The 13,315-nt window shown below is 32.3% G+C and overlaps 2 protein-coding genes across 19 annotated transcripts in view; one reads left to right on the top strand and one right to left on the bottom strand.

Annotated features, from left to right (window-relative positions):
- Positions 1 to 13,315, bottom strand: part of cmn (calymmin) — a 55,545-nt gene that overhangs the window by 1,178 nt on the left and 41,052 nt on the right. For all 18 annotated transcript variants that reach the window (XM_073917358.1, XM_073917354.1, XM_073917355.1 and 15 more), the window contains 5 exons: positions 11,844 to 11,912; positions 3,711 to 3,785; positions 3,580 to 3,618; positions 2,992 to 3,237; positions 353 to 403 (listed from right to left, as the gene is read on the bottom strand). In XM_073917358.1, the coding sequence (XP_073773459.1) occupies positions 353 to 403; positions 2,992 to 3,237; positions 3,580 to 3,618; positions 3,711 to 3,785; positions 11,844 to 11,912 (480 nt within the window). The remainder of the gene's footprint in view (positions 1 to 352; positions 404 to 2,991; positions 3,238 to 3,579; positions 3,619 to 3,710; positions 3,786 to 11,843; positions 11,913 to 13,315) is intronic.
- cxl34c (CX chemokine ligand 34c) lies at positions 8,144 to 11,280 on the top strand. The gene is made up of 5 exons (NM_001423235.1): positions 8,144 to 8,222; positions 9,133 to 9,186; positions 9,994 to 10,105; positions 10,191 to 10,272; positions 10,407 to 11,280. The coding sequence occupies exons 1-5, from the start codon at positions 8,144 to 8,146 to the stop codon at positions 10,434 to 10,436; spliced, it is 357 nt and encodes a 118-aa protein (NP_001410164.1). The 3' UTR covers positions 10,437 to 11,280.

Raw genomic sequence — 13,315 nt, 5'->3', positions numbered from 1 at the left:
TAAATGTGACCATGGGCCGCAAAACCTTATGTTTTAGCTATATGTTAGCTATATTTGTGGTACAAGTAAAAATGCATGATAGATTCTTATTTTATATGAAAAATCATTAGAATATTAAGTAAGAATCATCTTCCATGAACAAACTTAGCAAATTTCCTTGTGTAATTATATCCAAACTTGTATTTATTGATTAAAACATAATGAGGACAACTTAAAATGCGACTTAAAATGTTCTTAATATTTAGATTTCTTTTAAATTTCAGATTTCTAATTTTCCAATAACTATCTTGGCCGAATACCATGGCTGGTTTTGTGGTTTAGGGTCCCAAATATGCATAAACATTACCCATACCTTGGTATTTATTTCCAAAGAATCCACTTAATTTGTATTTGCCTTCCTTTCCTGTTAAAAAGAAACAACTTTTAATGCACAATCGTCTGAGTTAGCTGACATGTGACTAACTTTACCTTTTAAACTAAGTTTAAACTAAGCATCAGAATGTTGAAAAAAGCTGGTTAGCAGTTTCTGAAACATAAAAACCAGCCAATTTACTCAAACCATCCATAGAGTTTACAAAATGAGGTAGCACAAATTTTATATCACTATTTTAGTAGTATTATAATACAGTTGAAGTCAGAATTATTAGCCCCCTTAGATTTATTTTCTTTTTAAATATTTTTCAAATGGTGTTTAAAAGGGCAAGGAAATTTTCAGTTTGTCTGATAATATTTTTTCTTCTAGAGAAAGTCTGGAGTTTTTAATTTCTTTAAAAACATTTTGAGGTCAAAATTTTTCGCCCCTTTAAACTATATTGTTTTTTGACAGTCTACAGAACAAACCAACTTATACAATAACCTAATTACTCTAACCTGCCTAGTTTATGGAGTCAATCTAGGGCCATATATACTTGCCAAATAAAAAAAATAATAAATGCAAACCTCCAAAATTTACAAAGCGAAAAATAATTTAACGAATAAACACACATTTTGCAACAAAAATAAAGAATAGCAAAGGGAAAATTAAGTTTTGAGAAATAAAGATGAAATATGCAAACAAAAAAGAACTGCAAATAAAAATCAAGCAGTGCAAAAAAAAATGTAAATAAAATAAAATAAATAATAAAAAAAAATATTTGCAATTTGCTGAGTCAAGGAAACTTGGGTGTTTATGGCCGTCCCCGACCTACTGGGCTGTAAGACAGGTGATACTGTGACTCCAGCTGATGACGGCGCTTAAAGGTCCGGGCCAGTCATAAACGGCCAAGTTCCCTTGACCCCACCCCCGTGAGAAATCAGGGCCACAAAGTGAAACTTGCAGAAACATGAAGTGCAAAGTGAAAACAGCATCGCAAACTCAAATCAAAATGAGCATTGCAATTGACTGGACGGGTTGTCTAAAGGCTAATAAAAATGTTTTACAAATATATAGAGTTTTTTTTAATTGCACATATTTTAGGGGTTTTTAGCACTATATATGTTTTTTTAATTAATTAATTTATTTTCTTAAATTTTATTAGCAAAATAAATTTTTATAATTAATTTTTATTTTTATTTATTCATTTTATTTTTTGCTCAATACTTTATTTTTCGTTTGTAAACCTTTTTTTTTATTTTGCAAGTATATGTCCCTAGATTGACTCCATACTACTTAACCTAATTAAGCCTTTAAATCAAGGGTGTCCAAACTAAGTCCTGGGGGGCCAGTGTCCAGCAGATTTTGGCTCCAACTTGCCTCAACACACCTGCAGGGATGTTTCTAGAAAGCCTAGTAAGAGCTGTTGATGTTTTATTTCGGCTAGAATAAAAGCAGTTTTTAATTTTTTTTAAAACCCATTTTAAGGTCAAAATTATTAGCCCCTCTAAGCTAATTTGGATTTTGATAGTCTTTAAAATAAACCATCATTATACAATAACTTGCCTAATTACCCTAACATAGCTAGTTAACCTGATTAACCTAGTTAAGCCTTTAAAATGTCACTTTAAGCTGTACAGAAGAGTCTTGAAAAATATCTAGTAAAATATTAGTTACTGTCATCATGGCAAAAAGAAGGGCGAGGCAGTGGAGCAGTAGTGCTGTTGCCTCATAGCAAGAAGGTCGCTGGGTAGCTGGTTCGAACTTCGGATCAGTTAGTTTTTCTGTGTGGAGTTTGCATGTTCTCCCTGCCTTCGCGTGGGTTTCCTCTGGGTGCTCCGGTTTCCCCCACAGTCCAAAGACATGCTGTACATGTGAATTGGGTAGGCTAAATTGCCCGTAGTGTATGAGTGTGTGTGTGGATGTTTCCCAGAGATGGGTTGCGGAAGGGCATCCGCTGCGTAAAAACTTTCTGGATAAGTTGGTGGTTCATTCTGCTGTGGCGACCCCGGATTAATAAAGGGACTAAGCCGACAAGAAAATTAATGAATGAATGAATGAATGGCAAAGAGAAAGTAAATCCATTGTTAGAAATTAGTTATTAAAACTATTATGTTTAGAAATATGTTGATAAAATCTGCTCCCTGTTAAAGACAAATTTAGGAAAAATAAACAGAGGCTAATAATTCAGGGTATATATATATAAGCAAGGTCATCAATCAGTCATCAATAGGTAATCTTTTTAAAATTATTTCTGCCTAAGTAACCCATCAATGGTTAGTGTAGGTCAGAATCTGCACAAAACACTTAAAACTTAAATATATTAATCTGATTCCCTAAAGAATGTCTATGTATTGAACGAAGTAAAAAAACTGATGAAACCAGTGAAGATGTTTCTTAATTTGCTGGTGTTTTTTCTTAAGTTGCTGCATGCAGTTTAAACTCTCTCAGCCACATTACTTTAATCTAAAATATCTTAAATTGTATTACAGATGAACAAAGGTCTTTGAAATGATCCCAGTGTAATTAAAATCAATCTGCAATTTTGGATTAACTAACACCCTTAAATTAAAATTTGATCAGTTGCAAAGTGATTGTGATATATAATTTAGGATCACAAGTGTTTATTAGTAGTTTACCTGTCTGGGAGTTGCTGTGGGGTTGAAAATGAAGCTTGAGGTGCTGCTGTATTTGGATCTGTTGTGGTGGTGCTGGTTGCAGCATTAGAGTGGGGAGGTCAGGCTGAGGGAGTATGGGGGACACAGGCACCTCATGAACAGCATCAGGTACAGAGACTGGAACCGGAGAGGAACCGTCCAGCGAGAGAGTGGTGTCTAATGAGGTGACAGCAGGGCCCACAGTTGGAACAGCAGGGAAGGAAACAGCTATTGGACAGACAAGGAAGAAAAATGATGTTTTGATTAATTTGGAATTGAAAAATGGGTTCATTTGTCCATTTACTGTTGGGCTTACACAGCATCACATTGATGTTTTGTAATCACTAACTTTAATTCTGAACTCTCACAAATTGTCTGAACAGATATGAATCAAGTTTTATTTTAATTTATAATAAATGTCTATAGTATTGTGATTGACTTGAGTAATCTGAACCTGAAAAATACTACAGTTATATCAAATATCAAGTCTGTGCAAAGTTATAATTAACTTAAAATTTATAAACACTGCATGTACAACATTCACACATACATCAGAGTTTTGAAAATTACCTTCTGGTTGTGGTTTTCCAGCATTATAATCCTCAGTTCCTTAAGGAGAGGAATATTGAGAGAAATAGTCAGACACTGCATGCAAATACAGTAGATACACATTTCAACAACAAATATTTTTGTTTTTGTACCATATTTTTCTGTGGATTGTGCATTCGCCTCTCCTGCTCCTGGAACATCAGGATGGGGTGGAATCTCTCCATCTCCTGAATCGAGAACAAACACAAGGACAAACACAGAGATCTTTGAGTTTGTCTATTTTTTAATTTTTTTTTTGTCAAACCTGTTTATTTTCAACTTTTCGCTCTCTCAAAAGTTTCTACTTTCGTGTTCAACAAAAGAAATAACCAATAACGGTTTGTAAAAAGTTTAGGGTGAGTAAATGGATTTCATATTTGGCTGAACAAAAATCATTTGATTCAATTAGAATACACTTAAGTTTAACCAAGTCACAAGTTAAGTTTCACAAACTAATTTCAAGAGGTGCAAGCGATATGATTGATCGCAGCTGGTCCCCTATCAGTAATCATTAGCTAGCCAATCAGATTATTCCAAATTGAACATAAATATCCAGCCAAACTTTCCTCCCTATATTAATTTTGGAAAACTTCTCATCCACCCTTTCTCCCTCCCACAGTTCCAAGACATGAGACATACAGTTGAAGTCAGAATTATTAGCCCCCTTTTGATTTTTTAAAACTTTTTTACATATTTCCCAAATGCTGATTAAGAGAGCAATGAAATTCTCACAGGCTGTCATAAAATATTTTTAAAATATTAAAGTCTTATTTGTTTTATTTTGGCTAGAATAAAAGCAGTTTTTAATTCTTTAAACACCATTTTAAGGTCAAAGGTATTAGCCCCTTTAAGCTATTTTTTTTCTTCGATAGTCTACAGAACAAACCATCATTATACAGTAACTTGCCTAAATACCCTTACCTGTCTATTTAACTTAATTCACCTTGCTAAGCCTTTAAATGTCACTTTAAGCTGTATAGAAGTGTCTTGAAAAATATCTAGTAAAATATTATTTACTGTCATCATGGCAAAGAGAAAAGAAATCAGTTATTAGAGATGAGTTATTAAAACTATTACGTTTAGAAATGTGTTGAAAAAAATCTCTCCTTTAAACAGGAAAGAAAAAAATAACAGGGGGATAATAATTCTGGGGGCTAATAATTCTGACTGTAAGTGAATTAAATAATATTAACAGTCACAAGCACTTTAATACCAAGCTTCTCTGCGTGAGTATGCACTGGTGCGGTACATGGTCTATTCCTATTAGGGCTGTGATTTAATTAAGGAATAGTTCAAACAAATCAAGGGAGCTCTCGAGATCTACCTGATCTCGTATCCCTTTATATGCTCATTTACCAGGCAGAAGCCTTGGGCTCATCTATCTCCGAGCTCAGGGTTCTTTCCCAGGACAGCATGCCAAACCTCATGATGTCATTAAGCATGATCTAAGTTTGAACTTTTGAATTACATGTGGGTGCATTTTAGAAAATATAATGCCCTTTTAAAAATCACATTGAAGCACAGGTAAAATACTTGGTTATAATATTCAATGTTACAATGTTATAACCAATGTTATTAACTGGTGCTATTTAGTTAAAAGTTAAATATGTATATAACAGTTATATGATAATAATAGTTATATTTAAAGTTAATGATATTTAAATGTGCTGGTAACACTTTAGAATAACTATCTGTTATAACTAGTTAAGTCCATTTATAAACTCTTAGTTAATGAGTTATAAATGACTTGTTAAATAAAAGTTAATAATTTGTTAATTATTAGTAATTGTGCCTTATAGATAGCCAATATATAACTTAGACGCTGTTAGTTAACAAGTTCTAAATGACTTGTTAAATGTATTTTAATGATTTATAACTATACAAAATAAATTAGTAAGAATGAACAAGCTGTTAGTAAATTACTAAAAACTTAAGTATCAGTTAATAGTTTATGTATGTTATTGGGATGTTATTTTAAAGTTGCAACTATTCTTCATTTATTAAATGTTAGTAAATGACGAATAGTAATGTTAGAATAACGTCCCAATAACATACAAAAGCTAATAGCTAAACCTAAAGTAATATAGTAACTCACTTTACAGATCAGTTGTTGATCGTTTGTTTGCCATCTTACACCAGTGAAACTTTTGTAGAACCTTTCTAATAAAAGATTTTTTTTTACTTATTTTGTTTTCATGTTTAGCACAAAAAGTGCCCAAACCTCATGGGTTTATTTTCTGTTTTATACTGCTGTTCTGCCATGTGATGACTCAGTATGTGTGTTTTTATACATTAAACACAATGTTTAACATTTTCATCTGTGGAGTTTCTTTGGTAAATTACAGAACACAGAAAAGCCTATGAGTGGAACAAGGTTAATATACAAAAAGTTTATATTTTAAATATCATATTAAATTTCTGTAGCTTGAACTTGTTCCATTTGCTGTTCTACAAAGTTTCACTGCCATTAGCAGATGGTTAAACTATGAGCAACTGATCTGTAAAGTGTGAGTTAATATATCAGTTAAGTGTTAGTTATTAGCTTATGTATGTTATTGGGACGTTATTCTAAAATTGTAACTATTCCTTATTTACCAACAGTTAATAAATGAAGAATAGTTGCAACTTTAGAATAACATCCCAATAACATATAAACTACTGACTGATACTTAACAAGCCTTTAGTAAGTAGTTTACTAACCGCTTATTTATGATCTATTACTAATTTATTATGCATATAGTTAAATCATAAAAATGTAGACAACATGTCATTTACAACTTGTTAGCTAACAGCTTGTAAGTTATCTATTGGCTATCTATAAGGCATAGTTATAAATAATTAACAGACTATTAACTATTATTTAACAAGCCATTAATAATTTATTAACTAACAGTTTATTAATTGTCTACTTACTAGTTATAACATATATATATTTTAAAGTGTTACCAAGATAATTTGTTAAGTTTTGATAGTTTAAAAAAAAAAAAGAAAACTTTAAAAAACTATGTTTAAGTTTATACATGGTCTTGCCCCTAAAGTAGTCTGTGAGGTGATACATAAATTCAGTAGTGATGGGGCGAAGACTAGAGGAGCAGTAACAGGGAATTGTAGAATCTGCAGATGCAGAACCGCTGTGGGTCAGTCACCTTTTTCAGTAAAAGGTTCACATCTATGAAATGCCATGCCGGCTCATTTAAAGTTACAATCAGAACTCCCAGTTTTTTTACTGTAAAGCTGAAAGGACGGTTGAAATCTTTACAGCAATGTGAACAATAAGTATTATTCTTTCAGGTTTGTCCCGTTTACATTTCTTTATGCAGATTGACTTGCATTTTATGTTTGTGTCTCTGTATATATTGTACATTTTTGCGGTATTGTGTTTTATTCTTGACTGTTTTTTTTATGTAAAGCCTAACCAGGGACGAGGGCTGCAAATTAGCTTTACGCTACATGCCCTATGTATGCAACATCGGTTATCTTTATATAACAATGTCAAGTGTAATGTCCCTGTAAAATAAACAAGCAAATAAAAAAAATTAAAATTAAATCTGCATCTACATCTCATAGCAAGCTGCTGCACAGATCAATCTACCTCTGTCTATTCTATCTAGTTACCTATCGATCTAGATATACATTTTTTATTCCTTTTTCTTTAAACTGAAATTCATATTTTACAAATTATATAGCTCCTGAAGAACTGTAGGCTTCTCAGGCTCTGAGGAGTGTCATTCATGTCTTCTCAGGTGCACTCGGTCAGAAGACAATCGCCTGTGATATCATGTCATTTTGTGTTTTTGAATATCAGGAAGATGTAGGCCTATAGTAATATTATAATAACATTTATACAATATAGTTATAATGATATTTATACATTACAAATTTGCAACAATTTCCAAAAATTTTTTTTTTACATTGTCATTATGGGGTTTTGTGTGTAGAATTGAGGAAATAAATGAATTTTCTCCATTTTGGAATAAGGCTGTAACAAAGAAATGTGGAAAAAGTGAAGTGCTATGAATACTTTCCGGATGTACTGTACATACTGTCACTTTTTTCAATACAACAAGAACAGGCGAGCCTAAAGCCTGCGCATCCTGTCTTCCTTTTAAACAGATTGCACAAAGGAATTAAGTTGTGGCTTAATATCACACCAGACAAAACACAAAAAACTCCCTTTTACTTTGGAAAAACCTGTGTCATACTGTACAGCCTATGATATTCAAACAGTCCATCATTCCTTTATTTCTTTCACATGTTTCAACCTGAAGCTCGCATAAAGACGAATTTGAGAGACACCCTATAATTTGTTATGTCTGCAAATCCATCCTGTCATTATTTGATTTGTCATATATTGCACGTTCATCTTTGACTATGGAGTAATGAATTGTATTTAAAATATAGAGATGCCTCACAAAATGATTCACTGCGGTTATTCTATTCACCTAATTCTCATGAAGTATGAACAAAGACAACTCATTCTTCTAAGCACATAAAAAGCAGCAGCAGCTCAGAAGCAGCAGATCATTCGTGAAATCCTTCAGCAATCATGCGTCTGTCCTCAGCATCTCATCAAATGATCGTTTCGTCCGGTTTGCTTTTGCTCCTGTGTGTTTTTACATCAGGAGGTGAGTATTCTTTTACTGTTTTGAATAAATACTGTTCTGCTTAAAAAGTACTCAAGAGTAGCGTGTATTACACTGTGAAAAGCTGATGCGTTTACATGTACTTTGTTGGTGTGTGTGTAAACGTAACATTCTGTAGTGCATTCAGTTATTGTTTAAGGCCGTTTCGGTCATCATACAGTTAAACAACCAACCTGATTTGACCAAGTAGGTCATATTTCTGGATTAACATCTACCTTGATCCTGAAAAAACGTTTCAATCAGTCAATCAGAATTAAAGGATATGTTTATCGTTTATATTAGGTTTGCGTGTATGGTTAGGTTTACGCACAAAATAATAATATAAAAAAATCCAAATAACATTCCCCTCTGATTTTGGAAATAGTTTACAGTTATTGGGTAGGGAATAAGTATGGATTACATTTTCAAACAAAAATTATGTTCCAGGATCAACATAGATGTTAAGGATCGCATCGTACTTGACAAAATTATGATGTGCTACAGTAAACATCCATCATCTTCCCATCAGTGCCATCAGTGGCAGTCTAAGCAGACTCTGGGTCATTGTGTGTAAAGATTTTGGACATTTTCTTGGACAATTTCAATACTTCCAAACAGTTGACTGCATTTATAAATCTCCCATGTCTTTAGGTAGTTCAGTATGTTGTGATTTACTTTGTATGTGTGATTTGATTGGACAGAAATCACAGAACTGAAAAAAAAATAAAGTAGTGACTGAAGGTTAAAGGAAAGTAATAGAGTAAAAGTACTGATACTACACAATCAAAAGTACACATTTATAAAACTACTTAGTAAATTACAATTTCTGAGAAAAACGACTCAATTAAAGTCATTTGAGTATTTGTAATTTGTTACTTTACACCATTGGTTCTCACATACTCAATTTTAACAGTTTTTATTCCAGAGTCAGACCGTATTCAGGATACAAGCAGTCCCAACAAGAATGGTAAGAACGATGATAATTATGATCACTATCAACACATCACTATATCAACTATATCAGTATTTCCTATAATATTATTTCTTCTGGTGAAAGTCTTATTTGTTATATTTCAGAAAAAATGAAAGCAGTTTCTAATTTTTTAAACACCATTTAAGTTCAATATTATCAGCCTGATCTGGGTTTCCTAACAGTAAACTGACAATTTTCTAATACAAGCGAAAGTACAGAAAGCACTGGTCATGCGTTCAGCATGTCTATCAGTTGCGAGCAATGGCTGTACCAATGCTCAATAAGACTGAAGAAATCACAAATAACGTCGGGACTCGAGAATGCTATATAGTTAGCCTGCTTACTCTAATTCAAATTACACCAGAGTTACAGACAGCTACCGTGTTTTATTTAGAAATGTATACCTGTAATATAAAAAATCTGGGTGGGTCCTGCTGCAGACCTCCAATATCTTGTAAATTCTTATGTACTGCCATCGTGGCAAGGTAATCAGTTACTACAAATGAGTTATTAAAATTATTTTTTTAAGAAATATGTTAAAAAAAACTTATTTTTGTCAAACAAAAATTGGGGGAAAAAATATGCAAGAAGGCTTATAATTCAGATGCAATAATATTCTACATCAGTCTGATTCCAGTGCTATTGTTTTTTTAATAATTCTACATCATTCTTCCTAAAGTGATTCCAGTGCTATTGTTTTGTTAATGACAGTCTTTTTCAAATCTAAATTAAACTAATTTTACAATATCTTTAATCTGCCTCGCTGTTAATGCAACTGAAGGTTTTCTGTCTCTTTTGCAGTTGATGCTAGACCCAGTCTTTGCTTCCAGGTGCTGACAACAGTAGAACCAAGGAAAAATATTACAAGTTGTTACAACCTTTCAAAAAAAGGCAATTGTCTTCAGTGTGTGCTGTAAGTCTAAAATATATTTGCTTATGAATTCTCTGTCAATAATATGCTGTAAGTGCTCTAAATGCATTCAACTCTATATTTACAGGTTTGTTGATGCGGAGAACAGGATGATGTGTATGGATCCTAATGCTTCATGGCTTCCTGCAAGGCTAAATCGTCTAAAAGCGGTTAGAATTTACAGATTACATTTTTATGAGTAATAAGGAAAAGCTAAACTGATTGTAATACAAAAACCTCTCACATATGATTGCAAGTGAAATGCCAATACTTTAATGTTTTTTCTTCTTGTTTCATTCAACAGAAAGGCGTAACGTGTAAAGAGTGGTCTTAAGAAACACATGAAAACTGGATATCTGTGAACTTCACCATCCTCACCAAAATCCGCTTCGGTAACACTTTGGAATAACTATCCGTTATAACTATTTAATAGTCCATTATTAAAGTGTTAGTTTATGGATTATAAATGACTTGTTAAATAAAAGTTGTTAGTTTGTTAATTTTTTATAACTGTACCTTATAGTTAGCCAATAGATAACTTACAAGCTGTTAGCTAACAAGTTATAAATGTAACTTGTAAACGTATTTTAATGATTTATAGCTATACCAAATAAATTAATAACAGATCATAAACAAGCTGTTAGTAAATTACTTAAAGACTTGTTAAGTATCAGTTAGTAATAAAGTATCAGTTAATAGTTTATGTATGGGACGTTATTGTAAAGTTGCAACTATTCTTTATCAACTGTTAATAAATGAGGAATAGTTGCAACTTTAGAATAACGTCCCAATAACATACACAAGCTTATAACTAACACTTAACTAATATATTAACTCACACTTTACAGATCAGTTGTTTCTTAGTTTGTTTACCATCTACTAATACCAGTGAAACTTAGTAGAACATCAAATGGATGGAACAAGCTACAGTGGAAGTTCAAGCTACAGAAATTTGATGTGATGTTTAAAGTGTAAACTTTTTGTACCTTAACCTTGTTCCACTCATAGGCCTTTTAGTGTGCTGAATTTTACCACAGAAACTCCACAGATGAAAATGTTAAACGTTGTGTTTAATGTATAGAAATACACATACTGAGCCAATATATATATATATATACAACAGAAAATAAACCCATGGGGTTTGGGCACTTTTTGTGCTAAATATAAAAACAAAAAAAGAAAAAAATTATTTTATTAGAAAAGTTCTACAAAAGTTTCACTGGTGTTATTAGATGGTAAAGAAACGATGAACAACTGATCTGTAAAGTGTGAGGTAATACATTAGTAAAGTGTTAGTTAGAAGCTTATCTATGATACTGGGACGTTATTCTTAAGTTGCAACTATTCCTCATTTACTAACTGTCAATAAATAAAGAACAGTTGCAACTTTAGAATAACATACCCATAACATACAAAAACTATCAACTGATACTTTAACTGGTAATTTATTAACAGCTTGTTCATGATCTATTATTAATTTATTTGGTATAAATCATTAAAATGGTATTTGTCTATAAATCACTAAAATACAGTTAACAAATCATCTATAACTTGTTAACTAACAGCTTGTATGTTATATATTGCTATCTATAAGGCACGGTTATAAATAATTAACAAACTAACAATTTTTATTTAACAAGTCATTTATAACCCATTAGCACTATTAATGGACTATTCACTTTTTATAACGGATAGTTATTCCAAAGTGTTACCCCTATCTGAAAGAGCTTAGAATACTTACCAAAGTTGTCAACAGCTTTTTGTCCATCAATCTCAGGACCTTGGTGCAGAGTCTCAATGCTTCTGTTTTCTGTTTCATTGATAAAAGCAACAATCAATAAACAACAAGCAAAATCACAGCAAAACAAGTGGTCTCTTTCATCCAAGGAAGTTCTTACATTTTCTGTTATTCTTTTTCAATCAATCATAGACAGCAGGTTAGTGTTGATGGAACACTATCTGAGCCAAAATGTCTAAGCACGAGAGCTCTGCGGGGCTGTGTTAGCTCACCGGTTTTGTTCACTTAGTATAAAGATGCATGCAAACATAACTTAATAATTACATTATTAAATTATCAGATGATACTGCTATCTTATGCTTATTGAATAAGAACAGAGATTTATCCGAATAAATTTCAGAGATTGGAAGATTTGCGAGTTGGTGTGCTGGTAACATTCTAGCTTTGAATGTCAGTAAGACAAAGGAGACAGTGTTTGACCCTAGAGGAGTTGGTGATCATTGGCCTGTGACCATGAATAATCAAACAATCACAGATTCACACAGATTCACAATCACAGGTCACCTCATATAAATAGCTTTAATAATTCAGTGAAATTGAATATACATGCAAACAATCTCTGCAGTAAACTTCAGCAACAAGTTTATTTTTTTACAATGCCTGAGAATTCATGGAGTGGATCAAAAATGTATGATCATATTTTATCAAGCAGTTTTTGAGAGCTTTATAATAAATGGCATCACAGCCTGGTTTGGCAACTTGTCTGTGCAGCGGATAACTAAAGTAAGTCTGTTTGATTCACACTGCTTGGAAAATTATTGGCGTATCAGAACAGATGTCACTGTAGCATATTCATAAACAAGACACATTAAGACATGCTATTCAAATTGTTTGTGACTTGTCAATGCTCTGCATAATAAGTTGTTACCTCTGGGAAAAAGGTTTAGAGTACCTTACTGTAGATTAATTAGATATATAAAAAAAATGCATTAAGCTATTAAATAGTAGAAATCAGAGTATCTTCTGTCCATTCCAGATCCATTTTCAATTGATTTTCGTTTACAGCAGGAAAATGGATAAACGACTTTAAAATTCATTATGTTCATGTAAGGGGTGCTGAAACACCCATTTTCCTCTAATTGGTCAACCAAATCTGAGCTTGTGACACCACCCTCAAAATGAGGAAGGAAGAAAGGATGGAAGGATGGTTAAAATAGGAAGAAATAAAATAAAAACAAATGGTACCTTTTGTTATAGGCCATGAGCCCAATGTGTACTTATTCTGGTCCTGCAAACAACTATTAAAAAAATAAAGCTAAACAATAAAAAAATAATAATAATTAAAAAAAACACTAAATAAAAATTATTATTATTATTAGCTTATTATTATTATTTAGGCCTACAGTAGCTCTGAAACGATCATTCAAACCAGGTGCTGCTCAATAATAGTTATATTTGCTCAGCATCAGGTGCAC

The sequence above is a fragment of the Danio rerio genome, chromosome 12 (genome assembly GCF_049306965.1).
Source record: "Danio rerio strain Tuebingen ecotype United States chromosome 12, GRCz12tu, whole genome shotgun sequence".
Lineage (NCBI taxonomy): Eukaryota > Metazoa > Chordata > Actinopteri > Cypriniformes > Danionidae > Danio > Danio rerio.
Note: the sequence above shows the minus strand (reverse complement) of the source record. Positions and strands in the feature narration are given on the sequence as shown.